General features: G+C 54.9%; 1 protein-coding gene across 5 annotated transcripts in view; it reads left to right on the top strand.

Annotated features, from left to right (window-relative positions):
- Window positions 1-23,850, top strand: part of LOC136100286 (sodium/potassium/calcium exchanger 3-like) — a 189,013-nt gene that overhangs the window by 4,444 nt on the left and 160,719 nt on the right. For all 5 annotated transcript variants that reach the window (XM_065835224.2, XM_065835223.2, XM_071805568.1 and 2 more), the window contains exon 2: window positions 14,766-14,903. In XM_065835224.2, coding sequence (XP_065691296.2) covers window positions 14,766-14,903 — 138 coding nt within the window. The remainder of the gene's footprint in view (window positions 1-14,765; window positions 14,904-23,850) is intronic.

Here is a 23,850-nt window from a genome sequence, read left to right as displayed (position 1 = left end):
GTGTGGCGGCGCTTGGACTGGAGACGGGCTCGACATTCAGCATTGCTGACGGCAGCGGCGGAGCCGGGCGGTGCACCTGGCCGTGGGTTCCGCTCCGGGGCCTCCCCAAAGAGCTGCCGTAGACGTCCGAACCTCCGTACCTGTCAGCGTTTGGAGTCCGCTTAATTAAAATGTTGCGGAAGTGCCGGGACGTGTGCCAGACCGGTCAGCTTGCCAAAGCTGGGTGCCTGAGGTAAACTCCAGCACGCCACCTAAAATTACAGGTCCTGTTCCTCAGTCTGCGGGGTGCTTGGGAGTTTGGCGGTCAGGAAGGAGGAGGTGGCCGGCCGGCCGCCCCGGCGGAGCGCACAGAGCGAGCGGGGCTGCGGGCAGCGGGAGCCTCAAGGGCCGGTGTTTCCCGGCGCCCTTTAGGGAAGGCAGGCTCGCTGCTCCGCGTGCCCGCGCGTCTGACCGTGGGTGCTCCGTCCTGCCCTGTCTGCTGCTTGCGGCTGCTCCGTCCCTCCTTGCCCCCATTTGGTGGACTCCGGCGTTTCGGTGGCCCTTGGGACTTTCAGCAAGCTAACCCAGCAGACTAGCCCGGGATAAATGAAATCATCTGCCAAATTAACGCACTAAACCGACTCGTTGAGGACTCTTAACAGGCCAGTGCTGAACGGAGAGCCCTCGGGTGGTGGCCGTGGTCAGGACGGCAGAGCTCGCGGCAAGGCGGGCATGGTGTTCGGTTTTCTCTGAGCCCTTTTTGAGTAGTTCCCTCTTGTTGCTAATCCTAAATGGTCGTCAATGTTGAGAAGGCTGGCTGGTGACCTGTCCGTTCTAGGTCCAGCGCTCTCACATGAGGGGGTTGGTGGGACCTGCCATTTGCCCATGGGGCAGGTACTCATGTCTGTAGCCTCCTGGGAGCAAGACAATGAAAGAAGTCTCCCTGGGATGGGAGAGGGTCCTCCAGGACATCCGGGATGTCCCCCTGACCCTGCAGCCGGCCCTGTGCCCACTGCTGCCTGCGCCAGGGCCTGCTTCTCTGTGTCTCTGTCCTCCTCTCTTCACGTTGATGGCAACTCTGTGGTGGCTAGAGAAGTGACCTTTGTTTTTTTCTTCTGGTTTCTGTGCCTTTGGATTTAAGTTACCCTTTCTAGCTTCCTGTTCACAACAAAGCATGAAAAACTTAGTTTTCCTAGAGCCTTCCCCAACAGGAGACTTGAAGAAAAGAGCCAGATCTCATGGAAACCTGTCACCGAAAACTTTGGACTTTTGTTTTTCCGAATGAAAACCACGCAGGGCTCCTGGAGCGCAGAGCCCGATGGATGCATCTTGTTAGTGCCATTACTTGGAAGCAGCAAAGCTTGCTTTTTCCAGCCTTGTCTTCTCTGCTCTTCTCTAGACCAGTCTTTAAGCACGGGACTTTGAAAGGCGCTGGGGATTTTTAAAAGCTTTGTTCTGCTCTAGGTTTTACTTTCAGTATCACAGCTCAAGTCAGACCAATGCCAGAAGCCGTTGTTAACCTCATCCTATTTGTTTTGCGCTGCTGAGGCTTTATGGGAAGCAGCAGTGGGCATGGCCAGGTGTGGGCAGGATCTTCATAGTCCTGCCGCTGTAACCGTCATGTCCTGTAGACATGCTCTAGGAAGAGTAAGTTACACAGTGAGTAAGTCTTTGTGGCTGGTCTGGAGCAAAACCGTGTTACTTGCAGCATCAAAGGGAAATCCTGTGAAAACGAGAGTGGTAAGTGTGTAATTTGCCCTCCTGGATGTATTCTTGGCTGACCCTGAAGGGATGAAGGTGTTTTACCTCCAGCTCTCCGTGGAATCGCTGCCGGACTGTCGGAGCCTCCTCAGGCCGTGAGCAGCCTGTCCTTGCGCTATTTACTGCCAAGGGCGTCCTCACTCGGGATTTTGCAATTAGCTACTTGAAACCCCCGGGGGGTAGTTCCACCTCCCTTTATCTTGTTCTCCCAGCTAAGTTTTACGTTCTCTTTTCTTGCCTCGTCGTCTTCCACAGAAGGTCAAGTCTCCACAGCAGTCAGAAAAGTGTCTGCTCAGGCGAGACTTAGATCTGATTTTGTGAGCTTGGAAATCGATAGCAGTGAAACTGCCTGGATATGGAGGTGGCCAAGGGCTGGGACCCTGCACCCGGGCGTTTGGGAGGGTATTGAGGCCTCCATCGCTTTGGCAATGGAGCCAGCCGCGTCAGGAGCATCTCTACCTCCGTAAGGCGTTGAGTACGTGCAGTCAATGTGCTCGTACTGTGGCATGGCTGCATTTCAACTTAGCACTCCGATTCAAAAGTGAAATGGTATAATCTCTAGACGCTAACTTTTCTTTAGGAGCAGGCTGAGAAAACTCTGGAAGTGAGGGGATTTCTGTGTGTGTTGGATTTTTTAGTATTAAGGAAGGAAAGGGAGCAGGATGGGATGTTGCATCCAGCAACAAGGGCTGAAGAATAGAAAACCGCGGCAACCGGAGACAACCCCAGGCTGGATTGAAAGCTGACGCTTGATGTGCACTAAACATGTTTAAGCTGATGTTTTTTTTCAATATCGCTGACACTGGGAGCACTGCACGAGGCTCCAGAGAGAGGTCCTGGTGCTTGTTCTTCTGGAAAGGGAGGCGTTGAAGAGGAGTCCAGATGTGGTGTCCAGGGAGCAGGCTGTGTGGGACTGCTTGCTGGGACTTGGTTTGCCTTTTATGGACTTTTTCGGCTAACAGGGGCTGCTGAGGAGGTGGGATTGGATGTCATCTGCTGTGAGCCTTGCCTGTGGGAAGCAGATAGTCCACAAGTCCTGCCCGGGATTGCAAACTGCCTGCGAGCGCAGAGGACGGGGAGCGTGCCTCCTGTCACGGCTGCCGCTCCGCGGGCTGCCTTCGGCGTCGGGGCGAGCGTGGGGACGGGGATACACCTCCGATAGAGGAACAGCGCTCTTGTGCACAAGGGAGCGTCAGAACGGGTTTGGAGGCCCGCATTTTGTTGTTTTGAAACATTCCTTTGCTGAGCTGCGAGCCCAGCAGCTGTGCGAAGTGGCCGAGATGCGCAGTCCGGTCTGACCTCTCTATACCTCCAGTAGCGTGTGCAGTGCTTTGGCTCACAGCCGTGTTTGTGTGTCCATAGGCAGTTGGGCTGTGATCCAGGGGGTGAGGGCTTGACTTGCAGCGTCTGAGGTGATGTGGTTGACTTCAAGTGGGCTTGCGTGTGCACAGTGTTAACCAGATCCTTTCTCAGTCCATGGCCAAGAAGATGAGGAGTAAATGAGGCAAGTAAGCAAGTCCTCCAATTATAAAGTGGGGAAACTGAGGTGTGAGAAGAATTTGCAGGGCTTTCCTGGCACAGGAACGGCAGAGCCCCAGGTGGAGTGCGGATCTGCAGATGGGTTTGCGCATCAGCGCGCTGCGTGTTGCCGCGTCCCTGCCGATCAGCCGGGGAGTCTCCTGAGGGATAAAACCGCACAGCCGGGGCGTTCCTTCTCTGTAAGCACGGCATATCGCACCTGCGACAGGGGCGCATGGCAAGGGAGATGTGTTTGGAGGGTGCCGAGCGTGCCCTTCTGAAGGAAGCTTCAGTGTGCCAAGGCTCGTCCTGAGCGCTCGCTCCGGCTGCAGGCACCACCTGTCAGAGGAGAACCGCAAGTGAGTTGTAGCAGCTGATTAGGAAAGAGCCTGCTAAAGTCCAGGAGAAGAATCTTTTTGATATGGAAGCCAAAACCATGCTAACTGAACTACAAACAACTGAAGGGTCTGCTATTAAAATAATTCATTTCCATTCAAAGATAGACTTGGCTGGTTTTTTTCCCTAAGATGGCCAGAACATCCTGTAACATAAAGCAGGAGGAGAAACAAGCCTTACATGGACATTCCTTTCTCTTCTGAGAAGATGTGCCCTCCAGTGCTCAGTGTACCTCTTGCTGATAGTCCATTGGTATTTTGTTGCCAGCTCACAGCCAGAACGGTACAGAAAGAAACTTCTAAACTGAACATTGCAGGCACTGAGGCAGTGCAGCAGTTCCTTTTGGGGAAACAAGAACATAAGCCATTTCCATTGACGTTACACACAGCAACGAGGCTCACAGCATTTGATTTCTGCTGTTAAAAAAGAGCAGGTGTGTGTGGTGCTTGCGAGTAGAAAAGAGCTGTTAGATGCCTTGCTTTGGTGCGGGTGGGGGCCCTTGGTGTAGCACACGGTACCGTTTAAGGATCTTTCGATTGAGCGCAGGTCGCATCTCACGTCTGGGTGCGCGGAGACCATCCTGCCGTGATACGGAGTGTACTGCCCGGTGCTGGGGCCATCGCAATCCCACTGTGAAAACCTTGTCCTGAAGAGCTTCCAGCCCAGGGAACCATCTCACACAGCTTGCTGCGGATACGTTTGTTCACCAGCTTGCGTCTGTTGCCCTTGTGGGAAGGTACCGCTTGTGTGGACTCCTCGGAAAGCAGTGTTGTTGGAGGCGGGGTGGAGGAGAGGAGATATTTAAAAAACCCTCAAGTTAATTTTACTGCTGGCTAAAAGTAAAATAAATTAGGAATTTCGCGTTCTTTGGATTTATTCCCGTGCTAAATCGGAGGACGCTGCAGGCTGGGCCCGGAGGACGCTGCAGACCAGGCTGGACCGCAGGCACGGGTCGGGACCTGGTGTGGTGAGGGCGAGCGTGGCAGGGACAGCCCCGTGGTGACAGCGCAGTCTGAGGGTCCCTCTGGGGCCTCACCCGTGGAGGTAAATCAGCCTTCACGTGGGAAACTCTGCCCTGGTTCTGCTGCAGAAGAAAGTCTTTCACAGACAAGGGAGTTTCTTGCTAGCATGGATCTTGATGAAAGAATTGGCCCTTTTTCGTCTCTATTTAGGTCGTGTCTAGAGTTTCTCGGCCTGAGGAGCTTGCTGTGATGAAAAGCAGGAGAGCTGGCGACTCGGAGCCCTCCTGCCGTCCGTCCTTCCCGCAGGAGGGTGTCAGGTGTAGGGCTGCTCGGTGCCGTGAGAAGCGCTCAACTGGTGATGAAAGCAAGCTGAGAGAAATCTGAGACGACTTCGGAAAGGTGATGAAACTTAAAAGGAGAAGGGTGAAAAAAGCGATCAGTCACCACCCATTACTGTGTGCTAAAGTTAAAATCCCTAGGGATTTTGCAGCAGCTAATGCATAACAGACTGTAAAATGAAACGACAGCGTTGGCGGTTTTGTTTTTAAAGCCTTGATCATAAGGCTATTGTTTTAAAAATAACAAAGGATTTTTGTTCCGTTTTAGTGAAAAAATACATTTTCCAGGGGGTGTGTGAGTTGTGTTGGTCCCACTACCTGTACTGGCGTGCACGTTCCCAGAGCCCCTCAGGAGCGGGGCTGCGTGCCGCCCGGGCCGCTGTTTGGACAGGGGCGCGAGGACCTGAGCCGCAAATGGTTTAAATTGACTTTGGTGGCACGGTGCCAGCTGACACCAGCTGAGAATCTGGACAGAACAACTTGTCCAAGGTCACCTCCTGGGCTCGTCGCAGAGCAGTGAATTAAACCCGGGTCTGCAGAGTCTCACTTCAGGGTAAATAAAAAAGTCATACTGCTTCTTGGAGGGTCCTGCTGTTCTTAAAGCCTTATAAAGGAAGGGAGCGTCAAACACTTGATTCTGGTATGATGTGGAGTACTCCCCTTTTGTGCCAGCATCTCTGGTTAAAAATAGAAACTTTTTATTTTCCTGTGGTATTATATATTTTCTTAAAATACTCTGGAAAGTCGCAGTTTGAGATTTCGCTAGGAAGATGCCCTTGCTGCGTGTGAGTGGGGGACTAGGCTGAGCGGGGCCAGGCTCGAGTCCCAGCACAGCTGAGGTGCATCTGGCCCCGTGGGGCCGGGGAGGGTGCTCCGTGGGGCTGGGAGGGCGCTCCGTGGGGCCGGGACAGTGCTCTGGGACGGTGCTCCGTGGGGCCGGGACGGTGCTCCGTGGGGCCGCGTGCCCGGTTCCAGAGCTGGCCCTGCGCAGCGTCCCAGGGCCCGTGCCCGCTGTGTCTGACCGGGGCACACGCTCCGCTGGAGGGCGAGATTTCCCAGTGTGGACGCTAGACATGCGAGTTAGTTCTGGAGAGCCAGCGAAGCTGCACAAAATATGAGTATTGATGATGAATGTACTCTCCTCCTGTATGTTACCAGGGCTCTTCAGGAAAGAAATGGACCTAGTGTTTCCAAAACTAGAGAATGTGTTTCCTACATGAGCTGAAATGCGGGGATTTACAAAGAGCTTCCTCGCTGTGTCTAGAGATTCTTTTCCTTTCTTTTCCTTCCTCCCCCGCCTCGAAAAGCTGTTCAGTAGCTGTCCTGTTGGCGTGGCTGTGGGAGAGCGCGCGAGGGCTGCGGGGAGACGCCGTCTGCAGCGGCCACGCGCCCGTGAACGCTCTGGGTCTTGCTGGGCAGTCCCAGGCTGCTTTCCCTGCGTGGAGCGGTGGGAGACACCCCAGTGGTGCAAGGCAGAATCAAGGAGGACGCTGGCTGTGTGCTGCACCCGTGTGCTGAGATGAGCTCGGGCTTTACAGCCGAACTTGTCTGCAGGAGCGAGGGACTGACTCTCAGCCGGAGAGGAAGGGACAAGGGACAACCTGAGGTGGCTCAGTGGTGACACCTGTTGACTGGGAGAATGGCCATTGTGCCGATCCGAGCTGGGGAGGCAGGGACAACCCAGGTATTTTGGTGTGATTAGCACTGCCTTGTATCCTGAGTGTGACAGGGAATACAGGAGGCGGGGGCTGGTGGTGCAGTATCGGGAGAACCGGGCGTGCAGGGAAACTGCAGCAGGACACGTCTTACTTCTTCCAGACAGATGGAGCCGCCAGTTTTACTGTGGCTGATGAACACGCACCTTCTTCCAGTTCCGCCTTTCCCACGGCTGTTGGGCTTTGTCCCTCTCTTTCCTGATTACCGGATTTATTTCCAGATATGTTTACTAACTGCTAATAAATATCAGAAAGAGATGTCCTGGGGCTTCTCTATATATTTGTCTGTAATTGAGGTAGGATTAATTGCTTGAAACTGTTTGTAAGGGCCTGTTATGAGATCAGCAGATAGAAGCATGGGATAAAATGCATCATGAACACATTACGTTATAAATAATGGACACAGCCAGTGCACAGGCATCCCTGAAAGGTAATAGCTCATTCAATATTTAATTAAGCGGGTACCATAGGGAACACACTCTGTGTCACCAAGGTGATTTTCAACCTGGCTTAGTGACACATAGATGAGTGTGAATGAGGGCAGAAACCTGCATGCAGGCTGGGCCCATGGCAGGCACGGTGCCCGTGATCACAGGGAAATGTTGGTTGGCTGGAGACCTGGCGAGAAGGCATAATGCTGGGGGTAGGTGCTGGTGGTACCTGGGAGGTTTGTGGTAACTGGTGCTCTGCCGATGGGGCGGCACAGGAAGCCTTGTGCTGCTGTCCGCTCTGTAGAGCCAGGCTGTCCAGGGGAGCGCTGGTAGGGATTCCCCCGGGGCTCGTTTGCCCGTGCCCAGCGTGTCGTGGCAGCTCCAGAGCAGATCGCTCGCTGGTGCGGGACCACAGGCACCTGACGCGCCGTGTGCGGGGCACGAGCCTTCACAGCCGTTCTCCAGCCCCTGCTTGTGGTTCTTTCCATGGCTTGTGCTGCTGGGGTTCATTTTAGCCCCACACAGAGGGAACAAAAGAGGTGCGTTAGTGCAGGGCATTCGGTTTCCTGGGCAGGAAGGCACAGCATCAGTCGCAAGGCCAGCGGCTGCCCGCAACGTGTTCTGATCTCTGACGAAATTCGGGTCCCGTGGGTTTTCTGAACAGATGCAGAAAAAGGGGAAGTGTTGCCCATCTGCGCTGCCTAAATGCACACACCTGTGTCCCGAACAGCTCCCTCCCCATTCCCGTCTCCGCCAGGCTCCCGTGTCACTGTGTTAGCTGATCTTACCATCCCGGTGCAGCGGGCAGGGGAACCAGGCGCCGCAGCCAGGCCTGGGCGATGCGCAAGGGCGGTCCAGCGCGCCCCGCCTGCTCTCGCGGGGGTCTCTCCCTGTGTTTCCTCGCCTGGCTCTCTGTGGGCGCTCCTGAATTTCACAGCACACAGAGCGCTCTTGGGGAGCAAACCCACAGCCAGTGCTGTACGGTGCAGTTAAACACAGGGGCCGGTGTGTTCTGTGGGCCGGGTGCTTGTCTCCATGTGGCGGTGTCCAGCGTGTTTCCAGCGCTGTGGAAGCTGTAAATAACAACAATTAAACAACAGTTACAGATTTATGTAGTGTGGGTGCAAGGAAACACAAGGGAAAAGAGTTGTAAGGCAAAGGGAAGGGCAAAATAGTCTTTTAACTTGAAAAACATGTTTGTATTGAAATCAGACACAAAAGCTCCCTTTTTCCTCTCGCTTGTTTATTTTTGAGAGATCCATTTCTTTATCTTTTGTGGAGAAAAGCATGAAAAAAATCCCTCTTTTGTGATGGCTTCCCTATCATCAGGGCGTTCTGGTGTTCAGATACCAGACTGGGAGCCAGGCCTTATGACAGTCTATATTTGTTTTCATTTTTCTGTTTTTTTCCTGGAAGGGGTGGCTTATTTGTAGTGCTTGCAGCACGCAGCTCGCTGGCGGGACGCGGCAGGCCTGTTCCTCCGTCCGCCGAGGGAGCGGGACCCGCTCCTGCGCCCTGCCTGCCTCCCGCCTGTTGAGTTTCTGGCGCTGGTTGGCTCTGCAGCCCCAGGACCGTGTCCTGCAGCACTGCTGAGGCGCCCCGTCCCGGTGTCCCGTCCTGGCGTCCCATCCCGCAAGTGCTCCCGGGGTGTCCCATCCTGGCGTCCCATCCCACAGCGCTCCCAGGGCGTCCCGTCCTGGCGTCCCGTCCTGGCGTCCCGTCCTGGTGTCCCATCCCGCAGCGCTCCCAGGGTGTCCCGTCCTGGCGTCCCGTCCTGGTGTCCCATCCCGCAGCGCTCCCAGGGCGTCCCGTCCTGGCGTCCCGTCCTGGTGTCCCATCCCGCAGCGCTCCCAAGGTGTCCCGTCCTGGCGTCCCGTCCTGGTGTCCCATCCCGCAGCGCTCCCAGGGTGTCCCGTCCTGGTGTCCCATCCTGGCGTCCCATCCTGCAGCACTCCCAAGGTGTCCCGTCCTGGTGTCCCATCCTGGCGTCCTGTCAAGCTGATATGTATAATAAAAGAAGTATAAATTTCTGCACAAACTGGTAATGAATGATCAGGGACACCTGGAATAACCGCATGTCCAGTGACAATCTTTGGCATGAGGCAGTGAACAGGAAACTGTATCTTCAGTTAACTAAGCCTGAAACTGACGCTGTTCGGAATGGCGAAGCGCAGGCAGAAATCTGTGTGTTCTGGTGGAGCCTGTGCACTGCCTGAAGGACGAGTTCTAAACTCATCCTATGGCTGCTCTGCGGTGGGGAGGTGTTTGAGTGAGCTGGGAGCTGGCAGACCTAACGAGAGCTGGCTTTTTAGTGGATAGGGTTTAAAAAAACCAACCTGTTCACTTGGGGAAGTGAAAAGACAGGTGCAATGGGAACACATGCAGTCTGCATAAATAGTTCCTTAAAACCGGTTTTGGGGAGACGTCCCAGTTTCGTCAGCAAGGGAAGAAGCAGTGTGCCCGGGTAGAGCTCCCGATGGCAGCCATGCCCTCCGGAGCCGCAGCGCTGCGTTCAGGTGTCGCGCCTCCCTGCTGCTGGGAGCGGTGCAGACGTGTCGGAGAAACGGGCCCTGTGCAAAGCTGGAGCAGGCGGAGGGTGAGATTGGTGGCAGAGACCGTGAGCATTTGGCTGAGGTCACAGCAAGTTTGTGGCGGAGTGGCAGCGGAATGTCGGTCTCTACAACCATTGCTCTGGCTCCAGGCTGCGGCGGGTGCGAGTCTGACCTTCGCTTTGCTTCGCCCAGGCCGCGCCGGAGGTTGGATGGTGTTTCTCTGTTCGTGCTGCAGTGAGCAGCAGGTTTGTCTCTTGCAAGGATATTTTTCTGTCCCCTGAGCTTTGCTGCATAAAGCACTGCAGGTGACAGCAGAGCTATGGGTGCTGCCCAGCACCCCTCCACCAGCAGGGATGTACAGAGTGACACCAGACCTGGGTGACTGACAGCCAGTAGCGCCCTAGGACAGCCACCAACCCTGGGTGACAGCCACCGGCGCCCTGGGACAGCCACCAGCCCCGGGTGACAGCCACCGGCGCCCTGGGACAGCCACCGGCCTTGGGTGACAGCCACCAGCGCCCTGGGACAGCCCCCGGCGCTGGCTGCTCCTTGTGGCGGTGGCCCCGCAGCGGTCAGTGGTGACCCCAGGCAGGACCCCAGCTGGAGTCACCAAACGCGTGAGCAGCAATCGCTGCGGTCAGCGCGTTTCTGCAAGGTGCTGCCTGATCTTTCTTTGCCTTCGGGGTGGGAGCAGAGGGAGACTCAGCAGAATGCATGCAGAAATTTCACTTTCAGATGGCAGGTAGCTTTTCAGAGTTAAAATAATCCCACAGTCACATTTTTAACTGTTGTTTGTGTGATGCTGAGGGCTGTGGAGCCGCCTGACCTTCAGAGCACACCCACCTTCCCGGCCAGCAGCTGGGCCGCGTTGGGAGCACCCTCCCAGGTGCTGTGAGTGAGTGAGTGAGTGAATGAGTGGGTGGTGGTGCTGGCTGGGCACAGAAGCCTCTCCTGCCCTTGGTGGGCTCGTGTGCTCTGTGCCAGGCAGCCTGGCGGTGCGTGGAGGACGGGGAGCAGAGACGGTGGGTGCGCGGGGTGGCGGCTGTGGGCTCCAGGTGGGTACCTGCTGCTCTGCCTCGCTGCTCCCGGGATGCGCGTGACAAAGGGGTGCAGGGCCGGTGTTCGGTGGTACCGTGGGCTGTTGGAGGTTGGGGTGTGTGTCTGGGCTCAGTCAGGCTTTATGGTGTCTCTGCAGGGGCCTTCAAACCGGCAGAGGAGGACTGGTTTGGACAAGGACTTTGTGTGGCCACTGGTGGTGCGAGAACAGGAGAACGGGCAGTTCGCCCCTCCAGGCCCCAGATCCTCCTCTGAGACCAGGCTGCGTCTCTAGCTGAAGTTGTGTTTACTTCTGTAGCAGAGAGCGAGAGGCCTTTGGGATATAATTGTGTCTGGCGGTTTTGTGGGTCTGCTTTTGGTTTTTGCTGGTGGTCACATACAAAATAAATGGAGGAGAAAACAGTGTGGGGGGTGTGTGGTGGTAATTGGCAGCTTGTTTCTGCCTGTTGGCTGCGTGCAGGAGCTCAGCTCCAGGCCTTGCTGCGTCTCCTGGTAGCGGAACGGTGGAGTGGTGTGGGCTGGCGGCGTGTCCTGGAGCCGCTGGCGGCGTGTCCTGGAGCCGCTGGCGCTGTGTCCTGGAGCCGCTGGCGGCGCACAGGGCTGCTCAGGGCTGCTCTCTTCTGCTGCGCCTGGGGTTCACGGGTTTTGTTGGTTGATAGGTTGCAGTGTTGGTTTTTGGATGTTTTTGGGGCTGGCACTTGAGTCACTGTGTACTGATAAAACTGAAGAATCAGAAGTGCCTCTTTTGGCCCAAATTGTTTTTTCTGCCCCCCTTTATGTAATTTCCTGGAGAAGGGAGAAGGCTCAGAGATGGGGTACGAGATGCATCTCCTTGAGTTCTCCCACCTCAGTAGGTTTGGAAGCCAATGGTGCAGGGACCTTTTCCTATTTATTAAATGCCTGGACCTGGCTGTGGCCCCTGTGCCCTGCTCGCGTTACACCAGTGTTAACAACGGTGGTGGATTGCCAAGTGCGCTTCCTCGGCCCTTCTGCACCTTTCTATCTAGGTCACTATGTGTGGAAACACAGCTTTGAAATCGCATGGAAGGAACAGGCTGCTTGTCAAAGCCAGGTGTGCAGGTTTTGGTTTGTGGTTTTTTTTTTGTTTGTTTTCATTTGGTTTTGTTTTGGTGGGGGGGGGGTTTGTGGTGATGGTTGTGTTTTGTTGCTGTCTTCCCAAAGGATGCTCTGTTTCAGTTTTTTGCTGCTGATTTTGGAAGGAAAGCATCTCCTAACTCAGCCTACAAAGAAAGGTAATCCGTTTATGAGATGCTCATGCCAGGCGGAGCTGATGCCGTGTGGGTCTGCGGCGGCTCTGGTTGCGCTGGGAGAGGCGTGGGAACGGGCCAGCGGGACACGCACCCGCCGGACAGGGACGCGGGAGGGCAGCTCGGGAGCCATGCCCAGCTCTCGCACAATCATAGGAGGTCAGGGTTGAAGGGACCTCAAAGCTCATCCAGTGCAATCCCCCCATGGAGCAGGAACACTCAGCTGAGGTTCCACAGGAAGGTGTCCAGGCGGGTTTGAATGTCTGCAGAGAAGGAGACTCCACAACCTCCCTGGGCAGCCTGGGACAGGCTCTGACACCCTCACCCCAAACAAGTTTCTTCTCATATTTAAGTGGAACCTCTTGTGTTCCAGTTTGAACCCATTACCCCTTGTCCTATCATTGGTTGTCACCGACTGGCTGTGATTTAGTGTATATTGAAATCAAAGGATGGGACCCTTGTTCAGCGACATAAGCGCTCAGGCCCCACAGCCTTTGGCAGCTGATGTGAAGCTTCAAGTCAGCATAAGTTTTGCCTTGTAACAGGCACTTAAAGGATTGCAAGATACAGTCTGAAGCGAGAAGCCAAATGGACGCGTTGCAGCAGGCTTGTCGCGGTTGTCGCGCCTGCCGCGTGGCAGCCCCGGGTGGGACCTCCGCGGTGCCGGCGGAGGGGCCGTGGGAGCCGGAGCCCGTCTGGACCCTGGCCGTTCCTCTCTCACTGAGCTGCCTCCGCACGAATCCGGCTTTCTGCGTGGTGTTCTGGGAGGGCTGGGGGACTGCAGCCCGTGCACGTAGGGCAGCATCAAGCTACCCCTGACTGTGTGCCAGGGGCCCATGCCAGCATGTAAGGGAACGTAGACCCCACTGAATTGCCATAAAATGTCCTTGTTAGCAAGGTTACAATCTTGATACGTCTGTGTTTTCACAGGGAAATCCTTGGAAGGCCAAACCTTTGGAGAAAGCACCTCCTTGCATCTCAACTTGTGTTTCGTATTGCTCTGAGCCGAGTGTGTTTGAGAGTGGAGGTGGCCCAGGCAGGGGTTTGGGGTCAGCGGGCTGTGAGTGCTGCCGTGGGGTGGCTGCCCCCCAAACCCGGGTGCCGGAGCACAGCTCTCCCCGGTGTCAGGCACTGCGGGCCCGTGCTGCTCCTGGTTACGCTCACTTGTGTGGATGCTGAATGTGGCCTTTATAAACACGCTTATTGCCAAATTAAGCTTTTCTCCTTCCAGTCACCTCAGATGACTTTCTTCTCTGCCCCTCGCTTGGGAAGGTTTGTGGTCTGACAGGCGTTGGGGGGCGAGCAGGAGGGGTTGTGCAGGGGGACAGGAGGAGTTGTGCAGCACGGTGGGTTGTGCAGGGGAAGCAGGAGGGGTTGTGCAGCACGGTGGGTTGTGCAGGGGGAGCAGGAGGGGTTGTGCAGCACGGTGGGTTGTGCAGCACGGTGGGTTGTGCAGGGGGAGCAGGAGGGGTTGTGCAGGGGGACAGGAGAGGTCGTGCAGTGGGATGGGTTGTGCAGGGGGACAGGATGGGTTATGCAGGGGGACAGGAGGGGTTGTGCAACGGGATGGGTTGTGCAGGGGGACAGGAGGGGTTGTGCAGCAGGATGGGTTGTGCAGGGGGAGCAGGAGGGGTTGTGCAGCACGGTGGGTTGTGCAGGGGGAGCAGGAGGGGTTGTGCAGCACGGTGGGTTGTGCAGGGGGAGCAGGAGGGGTTGTGCAGCATGGTGGGTTGTGCAGGGGGAGCAGGAGGGGTTGTGCAGCGGGGCAGCGGGATGGGTTGTGCAGGGGGACAGGATGGGTTGTGCAGTGGGATGGGTTGTGCAGCGGGACAGGAGGGGTTGTGCAGCGGGACAGGAGGGGTTGTACAGCGAGATGAGTTGTGCAGCGGGATGGGTTGTGCAGGGGGACAGGAGGGGTTGTACAGTGAGATGAGTTGTGCAGCGGGATGGGTTGTGCAGCACGATGGGACCGTGTCAGCCCTTGTGTCTCTCCTGTCCTCCGTGTGGTGACAGCCAAGCACCGGCTGCTGCGACGTGAGCCCATCCGCTCCAGAAACTGCTTGTGTGCAGAACCAAAACTGCTTGTGTGCAGAACCGAAACTGCTGAGCTCGGGTTGCCAGGGTGTGTTTGCTGTCACGGGACAGGCCTGATGTTGCACTATCGCACGTGCTCCTTCTGAGGAACCCCTTGTGTGCGTTTCACTCGCAGTTTCAGCTCTCACCCGTGCTCGCGGACTAAACAAACAGCAACAGGCTCTGGAGTTTGTAAAGCAAAGCGGGTGCAAAGTGCTTGAAGTTTCAAATGATGATTCTTAGTTTACCAAGCTAAACACTGTGTGGTGTAAGCATGTGCAAAATCCAGCAGAGGTTTGCTGGTACTGTGCAGCAGTGAAAGGCCTACAGAAGTAATCGGTTGATGTTGTTGTTGTGTGTGGTGGTTGGTTTGGTTGGGTTGCTTTGGTGCTGTTGTTCTTTTTCAACCAGAGCAGTGGGTGATTCTCCAGTTCTGAACTGACTGAAGCTTACAAGGTCTCATGAAGCCATAGATGCTTTGTATGAACCTGTGAAGCTGTGGAGGAACGGCCCTGGCTCCTGACGTTTTTGGGACTAACGGGGCTGTGGAGCTAATGGCACCGCACCTTTCCAGTGGGGTTAGAAACACCGCTGTTTCTAACCCAGGGGACACGAGCTTTGAAACACAAGTGTTTTGGCTGCTTCGAGCATTCAGGAACGGAATCACAAGCTGCCTTCCTGTGCAGTCTCATACATCTAGTGCTCTTTTCCTTTAGGTTACGATGCCCTGAGCTATTCTGTGGGAAGTGATGACAGATGGAGCGGAAGACGGCTGCTGCAGGCCAGCGAGGAGAACGCGACTGGCGTCCCGGGGAGCGGGGGGCAGCCCTACGTCAGGAATTGCACTGAACCAGGTAGGAACGGCAGTGGCTTCCGGATCCTCTGTCTCACAGCTGGCCTCCCCACCTCCAGATATCTGTATTGCTATCGCCTTCGCTGCCGACAACTTGTACTTAGTAATTTTTAAGTCTATAAGTGTGCTGCTTGTCTTCCTGGTGTGTGTGCGCCATATAGGTGTTGCAGACTCCCGCAGCAGCTGGGGTTAAGAGGAGGACGTGCTGCCAGCGAGAGTACGAGACGATGTTTAATGTGTGCTGGTAGCCAAGTGCTGAGATCATAAGCAGCTTGTCTTCTGCGGCTCTTGTCTAAACATCGCGTGCGGTCCTAGCGGTGGGATGTACGTAATGAACGTGTGTGCTGGTAGGGTTGCTGTCTGAGAAATTAGCGGGTAGTCGTGTGTTCAGCACCAGTCCTTCCACCAGCATTGGACCCGAAGAAACCTGGTCTTCTGTAGCGTGAGGTTGGGCTGATCTGCTGATGAGAAATAGGCTGTATTTTTGTTTTCACGGCAGAGCATGGATGTCATTTCCATAAAGTCAGGGTGGGGAGGGGAAAGGTGTTTCTCTGTTCCTCATCACTAACATGGGTTATGTGGCCCAAGAGATATTCTAACAAATACAGTTCTCGTTGCACTTCTCTGTCTCTAATCTTCGTGCACGGTAATCCTTAATAACGTTTCTGGACAGATGGATGATTATACTCTTTTTTAGACAGCAAAAACTAGTTCAACAGTTCTTCTCAGTCGATTTTTTCCTGGTTTGCCTATCTGTGTATGGTGCAGATCCAGTCTCACAGCCTCCCTCCCGCACCTGCCGTCTCACCCTCCGCAGCTGCTCCTGCTGCCTTCGCCAGACAAAGTGGCCTGTTGGAAACCTGGGGGATTTTCATTTCTGATGTTTGTGTTTTCTCCCCCTTTTCCAGAAGACGCACAATGTACTCGGTAATTACTGGTTTAATGTTGAGGAGAGAGAAAGTAGAAATAACTTAGGTGAATTACTGTTTTTTCTCTGAATTATCGCGACATCACAACAGAATACATTCTGTAATAGCAAACTGGTTAATGGTACTGTGGAAGAGAAAGTAAAAGTAACCAAGCTGAGGTCCTGTGTGTTGTTTGGTGGGTTTCATTTGGACCGCTGTCATGGTGTAAATGTAAGTCATTGATGGCAGTCAGGAACGTTTGGATTGCCTGGGTTTGAACGGGAGCAGGAGTCTCTGAGGAAGGTTTCTGTCGGCTCAGTGGACTGTAGGCCACGTGCACAATGCTTCAGTTCTGCTTTTCGGCAAACAGAGAGAGCGAAAGATGAGCTGGTACAAGTGATGCTGTAAACAGCATTGGTATGTCATCTCGTTCTGGGTGACTTCCGTGCTGGATGTGATGACGCAGCCCGAGGAAGCAAAGAGCTAGTTGTGCGCTGGGAAGCGTTGCAGAATTTCCCGTTTTCCCCGGGCTCGGAGCAGTGCTGGTTTCTGAACCAGCACAAAACGGGCCCCCAGAGCCCCGTGCTGCTGCTCCGTGCCCAGCTGTGGTGCTGCTCCATGCCCAGCCGGGCTGCTGGCCCGTGCGGCCACCGGGCCGTGGTCAGCGCTGGCCTGTGGGTGCTGCTGCGCGAGGCCGGGGCCGTTCGGCTGAAACCCTGATGTTGCTGAGCATCATTCCTGGTGGTGCAGAACCTACCCGCTGGTGTCTGTTGTCCCTGGGGAACCAGCAGAGCTTAAAGCTCCTTAGCATCGCCATGGGACACGCACTTTGTGTGTTCGGCCTTCGGGTGCTTCTGCTTCCCTTGGGCGAGTGTTGGTGGGAAAGTGCTGCCTCAAAAGAACATGTGGTGTTTTTCTCCTGCTTGCTTCCTAAATTAAGTTGTACAAACACCTACAGCCAGGCAAAAGTGAGTGTTTAAAAGAGCAGTTTCACCTCCTTGGTTGGGGAGGCAAATAAAATGCCTCACTTTGAAGTGTTTTGTGGTTTTTTGCAGAGCTTGGTGTTTGTAGTTGGTTGGCAGTGAGCAGGTTGTTACGTGCTAAGGGAAAGATCTCCTTCCTTTGACTGCATGTGTGTTTTCAGGCTCGTTTGAAAGCTTGGCATGGCATTTGTGAACTGCTATTTTTGTGTCTAATGGCTTATCCAGTGAGCTATCTAATAGCATTTTATCATCAGAACTGCTGCAAGTAGTGGGGCTTGTGCTCACTTCTCCTTGGAAACATGCACAGCAGAAGTCTGAAAGGAGTGAAATAGAATCCAGCCCAAAGACCTTGTTTTGGATTCTGTTTGTAGTTTTTTGCTCTGCAGCCATTGCCGTTGGAGTGACAGTGTGGTCGTGGGGAGCAGTTCCCTGCGAGATGCACGGCCCGTTGTGTCTGCACAGCCCCGATGCACCGACTCCGGGGCATCTCCGCACCCGCAGTGTGGCGTTCGGGGATAGGCACTGCAGGTGAGCCGCGGGGCCTGTGCCTCGGTTCGTGCTGGAGAAGCTCAGGGAAACTTGCCGTTTATTATTGGTCACGAAGCAACAAGCTCAGGGCCCATGTTAGGTGGGACATACTGTGTTGGAGTGGTGCTGGAGCCGCTGGGCTGCGACCGGTCCCGCTGTTGCGCTCCTCGCGCTCGATGAGCTGCAGTGCTGGAGCCGCTGGGCCGCGGCCATCCCGCTGCTGCGCTCCTTGCGCTCAATGAGCTGCAGTGCTGGAGCTGCTGGGCCGCGGCCCATCCTGCTGCTGCGCTCCTTGCGCTCAATGAGCTGTGGTGCTGGAGCCGCTGGGCCACAGCCGGTCCTGCTGCTGCGCTACTTGCGCTCGATGAGCTGTGGTGCTGGAGCCGCTGCGCCGCGGCCATCCCGCTGCCACGCTCCTCGCGCTCGATGAGCTGCGGCACTGGAGCTGCTGGGCCGCGGCCGGTCCCGCTGCCACGCTCCTCGCGCTCGATGAGCTGCGGCGCTGGAGCTGCTGGGCCGCGGCCGGTCCCGCTGCCACGCTCCTCGCGCTCGATGAGCTGCGGCGCTGGAGCCGCTGGGCCGCGGCCGTCCTGCTGCCGCGCTCCTCGCGCTCGCTGCGCCGACGTGCTTGAGCTGCCCCGTGTTCCTTGGTGCTGCCGCTCCCCGGGCGCCTGCCGCCGAAAGGCCGCACATAAAATAACAGCCCTGCTTAAGTGTGCCGTTCGAAAGTAATTATCAGTAATAGCAGGAAATTTGTGATTACTGCAGAAACTAAAAGATCTTGGTATATTCATTTAGACCCTCAGGCACAAAAGTGTTTAATTTAAACAGCCAAAGATGGTTTCATGCAATTATTTCTTACATTTCCTCCTCTTATTTCAAAAGCAACTTTCTCTTTTATCCCTGTTTCTCCCGTGAGTCCTAGACTATGATATTGTAATTTGTAGTGCTTGGCTGCAGAGTAGGTAACTGTTCGCTTATGCTCGTGACCGTTTCTTTAGAGCCCTTTTTGTGCTGAACCACAAACCGTACCCACAAGCCCCAGACACCTCAGGTGAATCCGTGCTTTTGGGTCTCTTTCCCGGTGGTGTTTTGTCCGCTGTGTCCTGTGTCCCCAGGCAGCGCATTGCCACCAGCACCGCGGGTCTCGGGCAGCAGCGGGTGACCGTCTGCCGGGGATGGGTGCTGGTGTCCAGTATGCCAGAGATCCAAGGAATTCCAGCTTTGAGGACTGCAGTGTGCTGTCATTCACTTTATTTTTCCCGCTCGGTGCGTTGCCAGTGAGGGTTGTCATTTGTCCCATCCCCACACCGCAGCCCCGTTCCTGGGGCTCGGGCTCTGCAGTGCTGGAGCAAAGGTGTCCCCAGGGCACGGTGTCTCCGGTGGATACAGCGCAGACCATCGCGTCTGGCGCTTGGGGAGCAGCGCAGAAAGGCTTCGGCAGTGCCAAACCTGGAGCATTAACAAACCGTGGTGGTGGCGTTCAAACCTCCGAGATAACAGCAGAACCCATGCTCGTTTCTTCCAGGTCTGTGTGCTGCCGTGGAGTTACCGTTTCCTACAGCCCGGAAGGAGAGATGTAACGAGAGTGAGCCCTGGGTTTGTGTTTGGGAGAGTTCTTCCTTGCTGAGCCTGCCTGCTTGGTTTGTTACGAATTCGGTGAATTATTTTCTTGTTCACCCGTGTTTGCCCTGGGCCACACGCAAATGCATTAAGTGCCGGCTGTTTCGGTGTTGATTTGAAAATGGGTACACCCGCTTGCTCACCTGTCATTATGGTTGTGGTTTTTTCAGGCTGTGGGTTTTTTGTTTTGTTCTGTTGTTTGGCAGCTGGAACTTGTTTCTGGAGCCAAGTTCGGATTCACATGGAGTCGGGTTAGCGGAGACAGGTGCACAGCGCGTCTCTGCTGCTCACGAGCCTCCCGTCCCATGTTTCAGGTAGGACAGGCCTTGTTGGACACAGGAGAGGTAACGGATGTTCTTGTTAGCCTGTGACGGAGAAGTCGACCTATGAAAGCTGTAAAAAGATGCAAGGGATGCTTAAAGATAACTTGCAGATGGTGGAAAGTACTCTGCGCTGGCCCTGCACGCACGTGCATGCGGTGCTCGTTTGCTGCGGTGTCGGAGCAATTATCCTCGTGCTGGGACTTGGCACCGCGAAGCTCCTTGCTCTGGAGCTGCTTTGTGACTTGGTTTTGTGGCTTTATTCATAATCACGTTCAGCGCTCTGGAGCTGGAGCCGGGTGCAGCGTGTCCAGCCGGCGGTGGCCGTGCTGCGCCCCCGTAGGTTTGCTTTATGGGCTGCGTTGTGCAGGGAGTGCAGGGTCCCTCTGAAATAAGAGGTGGCCACAAGTACTTTCTGTAGGACTTTTCGGTCATCTAAGGGGTAACAGCCCAAGTGTCACCGAGTTACACTGGCAAATAGGCGAGCAGGTTCCTTGGCACCAGGCGCTCAGAGTCAGGACCTGGTGTGTGCTTGCGAACGGCTGTACCTGGACCACACGCCAAAGAACCATTGATTTGTGCTGCATGCTTAAAACCTCTGAACGCATCTCCAGGATCATGCAGCTATTTGGAAAATAGGGCCCTCTGTGCACGCACAGGAGGTCAATAGCATTCTTTTTGCCGAAATTTTACCAGCGTTCCCATGTGCTAATGTGTGTGACTCCGGGAGATGAAGCTTTAGGGAGAAAAGGAATACAAGCTTTGTGATTAAAATCAAGAGGTGCCAGTGCTAATTGCAGGCTTATCCTCAGTGTGTTCTCTTGCATCGATGAAATTTACTTACTTACTCCTTTCTGTTGGAACGCGGCGTACTCGCGTTTTCTGTGCTGAGCAGGACCGTGATGGGTTTTTGGGCTGGCGCTGGGCGGGAGCATTGTGGTGACGCTGGTGGCGCGGAGGGGCAGTGCCGTGAAAAGCGGGCTGTGAGGGGTTATTGCAGGCTCAGAACCCGTGCGTTGCACGTGGTCGTGTCCGTGGTACTTGCTGAACCATCGCTCTGACCAGGTGAGCGGCGCTCGCTCCGCAGACGCCAAGCTGCTCGGCGCAGCGCGGCCTCGGGCTCTACCGAGGTACAAATCACGGCTCGCAGCCGCAATAAAGTAAATGTGCACCAGATGTACGTGTTCTAGACCGGCCACATACCAGAATAGTTTGGGGTTTTGTACGTACTTGAATTATTCTTCTGTCATGGTAAATGCAAATTGTCCACTTGGACACTTAAAAATGTATTTCTGCATTTTTGTACAGTGTTATAGTTCTCCCCAGCATCCTGTTTCCACCAAGCTCCTATGCTGTGTACATCCCGCCGCGTTTGGTTTCCCCAGCGCCAGTGACAGCCGGCTCTGAGCGCTGCGGGGCTCAGAACGGACGCGGGTTGTCGCGGGGCTGCAGGAGCGTGCGAGCACACACACACACACACACACAAACACACACACACACACACACACACACACACACACACACACACACACACACCTGGGGAAGAGACTTCTGCATAGTTCAAATCGAGTTTCCTGGCTCTTGCCAGCGGACAGATTGACTTGTCCGCCTGTGGCAAGGCCTGGGCAGGTATGGGTGGGTGAGTCCGGCAGGCTGTGCTGCCTTACATCGACTGGTGCTTTGTCTCGATGACACAAGATTTCCAGCGCTCATTTGTGCAGTTAGGACAGATCCAGGTCCCTCGTGCAAAACGGGAGCAAGGAGGGTTTTCTGTAGGACTGTAACGGGTATTCTGGGCTGCCGCATCGGTTTCCCCGTCTAAAGTAAGGCCTCCTGCGATAGAAACCTATAGATGATGTCCTATTTTAAAGCCTGTTTTGTTGCCAGAAGGGTCGAGGGAGCGTGCTTGATAGTGAAGAAAATCAGGGCAGATGGTTATGAGCACATGCTTTAGATTTCGATGTGTCTGTGGCATTTTGCAGATTGAACATGGATGTGTAAACGAGGGCCTCAAGCCTTAATTTAAATTGCCGTGCCTTCAGGGGTGAAAGCTGATGTAACTCCAAACTCTGTCCAAGGACAAGTTTTTATTAGAGTTTCTGGTTTAAATTTGTTATTTTTGAGCTATTACTCTGAAAGAAGAGAAATAACATCTGGCTCCATGTTACAAACTGGATTTTTGTTGCTTGTTTTTTCAGTTCTTGCCAGTAGTAAGTATTTAAAAATCAGAGGTCCAGATTTTCCACTGATGTAAATTATTACTAGCTCCATCACCTCCATTGAGCTCATGCTAGTTTTAAATGACTGAGAATCTAATACGACATCCTAAGTCAAGAATTAATACAGTCAGGATGGAGTCTTTATCATCTGTCATTTGCATTTTAAGCAGTGTTTAATTGTATAGTTTTTATACACAGACACGTGCATAAACTCGCTTATGCATGCACAGAATAATGGCTTTATATCTCAGTGCTGAAGCAGTTTAATTTAGCGCACAGCGGTGGGTAACATAAAGGTATTTAATTAAAATGGATTTTTTCATGGACTGCATGCAGAATTTTCCAGATTGATACCGGTTACCCAGAAGTGCAAGTTCTCTGTTGTTTCTCCGCGCCGTCCCCGTTGGGAAGGTGAGCTGAGGGGGTTCCTGCAGCGCGGGCGGCTCCGTCGCTGGGGCGGTGGGTGAGCAGGTGCTCGGGCAGGGCTCGCTTTGCTCTGACTTCTCCAGAAGCATCGCCTTTGATGGGATCAAGGTGCTTTGTGCCAGGTCGGATAAAACCCCAGGGAGAACCTCCAGTGCTGCTCTGCCGGCCCGAGAGGTGAGGTTTGAGGTTGGGGGTAGCAGAGGGAAGGCGACCGATGGCCCAGGCTGGCTGAGCAGCCAGGGCGAGCGGTTCCGCTGGCTGAGTCTGCGCCGTTCTGCCCCGAGGCCTCGGCCGCAGCGGGCGGCAGCAGGGCCCTTGCCAGGCAGCCGAAATCCCGCGCGCCGGGCGCCTCTGTTCCCCTGGCCAGTTGATGTTACACATGCAGAACCGTCTGCAAAAGCAGGGCGTGCTCTGGGCAAAACCAAATGACAGCACGAAAGAGCGCCAGCTGCCTCGGCCCTTCAGACCAGGCCGGCGTCCGTGTGTCCCATCGTCACCGCGTGGCTGTGGTGGTGGTCGCCTTCAGGCTTGCTCACCCAAAATTAAGGGGAGGTTTTCAGATTTCTTTCTGTTTCCGTCCCAAATCTAGGGATTTTAGGATATTGTGAAATATCCTAAATTTCCAAGGCAGTGCCAAATATCTTTCAAAGGCCAAAAGATACTGGTGGTCCTGTGAGAAAAGCATCGTTTGTGGGGAGCCGTGCCCCCAGCGTGCTCCACGAGCGTCGCTGCTTCCCCGTCGGGTCAGGCCTCCTCCTGCCCCACGCGCGGCCTCCATCCGGTCCTGTCGCCGCGCTGGTGCCGCAGCTTCCTGTCCCCTCCCTTTTATTGATTTTTATGTATATATGCGTAGATAAAAAAGAGCAGTCGTGGCCGGCACGTGTGTACCCAGAGACACTCCGGACCCGCAGCCCGCTGAGTACAGCAGCAGTGTGAACACAGGCTTCTGGGGATGGGCGGGCAGGTGCTGAGAGGCGAATGACCAGTTCTGATTAGCACTCATTAATACTCTCAGAAGAAACTGATTGGAGAGTTAGCTTCTGTGCTGCTGACGGTGACTCCAGGTGACCCGAGCACCGTGTTGCTCTGTCCTTGTGCAGCTCTCCGTGCCGGCCCGGTGACATTACCTGCTGAAGCATCCTGGTAATTACCCACCACACCAGCCTTGGCTCCTGAAGGGCTGTGATTAGTCACCAGCCAGAGATGTCTTCCCATCTCTTAATTGATGGAGAGGAAAAGGAAAGGAGGAGGTGATAATTGCTTTGTGTTAGAACAGGGGTAATTACCACTATAGAATTCCACTGGAAAACAAAGCAGTGATTAATTATGAATCGTCACAACTGGGATGCGGATGAGTGGAGCTGGGATATGCGGGTGGCTGAGGAGCAGCCGGGTCTCTTGAGCCCCGTGCTTTGCACAGGCTGTGTGGATGGTTCCCGGAGGAGATGTTGCTTTGGGGCTGTTGGGGCACCTGCCAGCCCCAGCTGAGCCTGTGGCTGCACAGGACCTGGCTGCGGGCTCCGTGCCTGGGGGGACCCCTGCCCGTGCTGCTGTAAGACGGGGCCTTGTCCGTGTGGCGCAGCAGGGTCAGTGCGTCTGAAGAAGCGCCCTGTCGTGGGAAGAGGGGGCTGGTCAGGCTGCAAGGCCGTTTGAAACTGTCTTCTGGCTCCGTCTGTGTCCAGTGCCACGATCACGGGGAAAAACGCAAGAGAAGTGCAAGATGTTTTTAGCACTGGATTTGGGCCAGTGGGCTGAGTGGCGCTTCCCTGGTGCACGCTCATGTCTCCCAGTAATTTGCAGCGTAAGGAGTCCGTGTCTGGGTTCTTCGTATAAAATAGCGCTTCATGCTTTATTTTCTCTGAGAATCTGAGTGCTCCTTGACCTTGTGCGAGCCCTTGGCACCCGCAGCCGGTGTGGCCAGGGCTTTGCTGCCGAGCTGTG

Source organism: Patagioenas fasciata, chromosome 3 (assembly GCF_037038585.1).
Source record: "Patagioenas fasciata isolate bPatFas1 chromosome 3, bPatFas1.hap1, whole genome shotgun sequence".
NCBI classification, from domain to species: domain Eukaryota; kingdom Metazoa; phylum Chordata; class Aves; order Columbiformes; family Columbidae; genus Patagioenas; species Patagioenas fasciata.
Note: the sequence above shows the minus strand (reverse complement) of the source record. Positions and strands in the feature narration are given on the sequence as shown.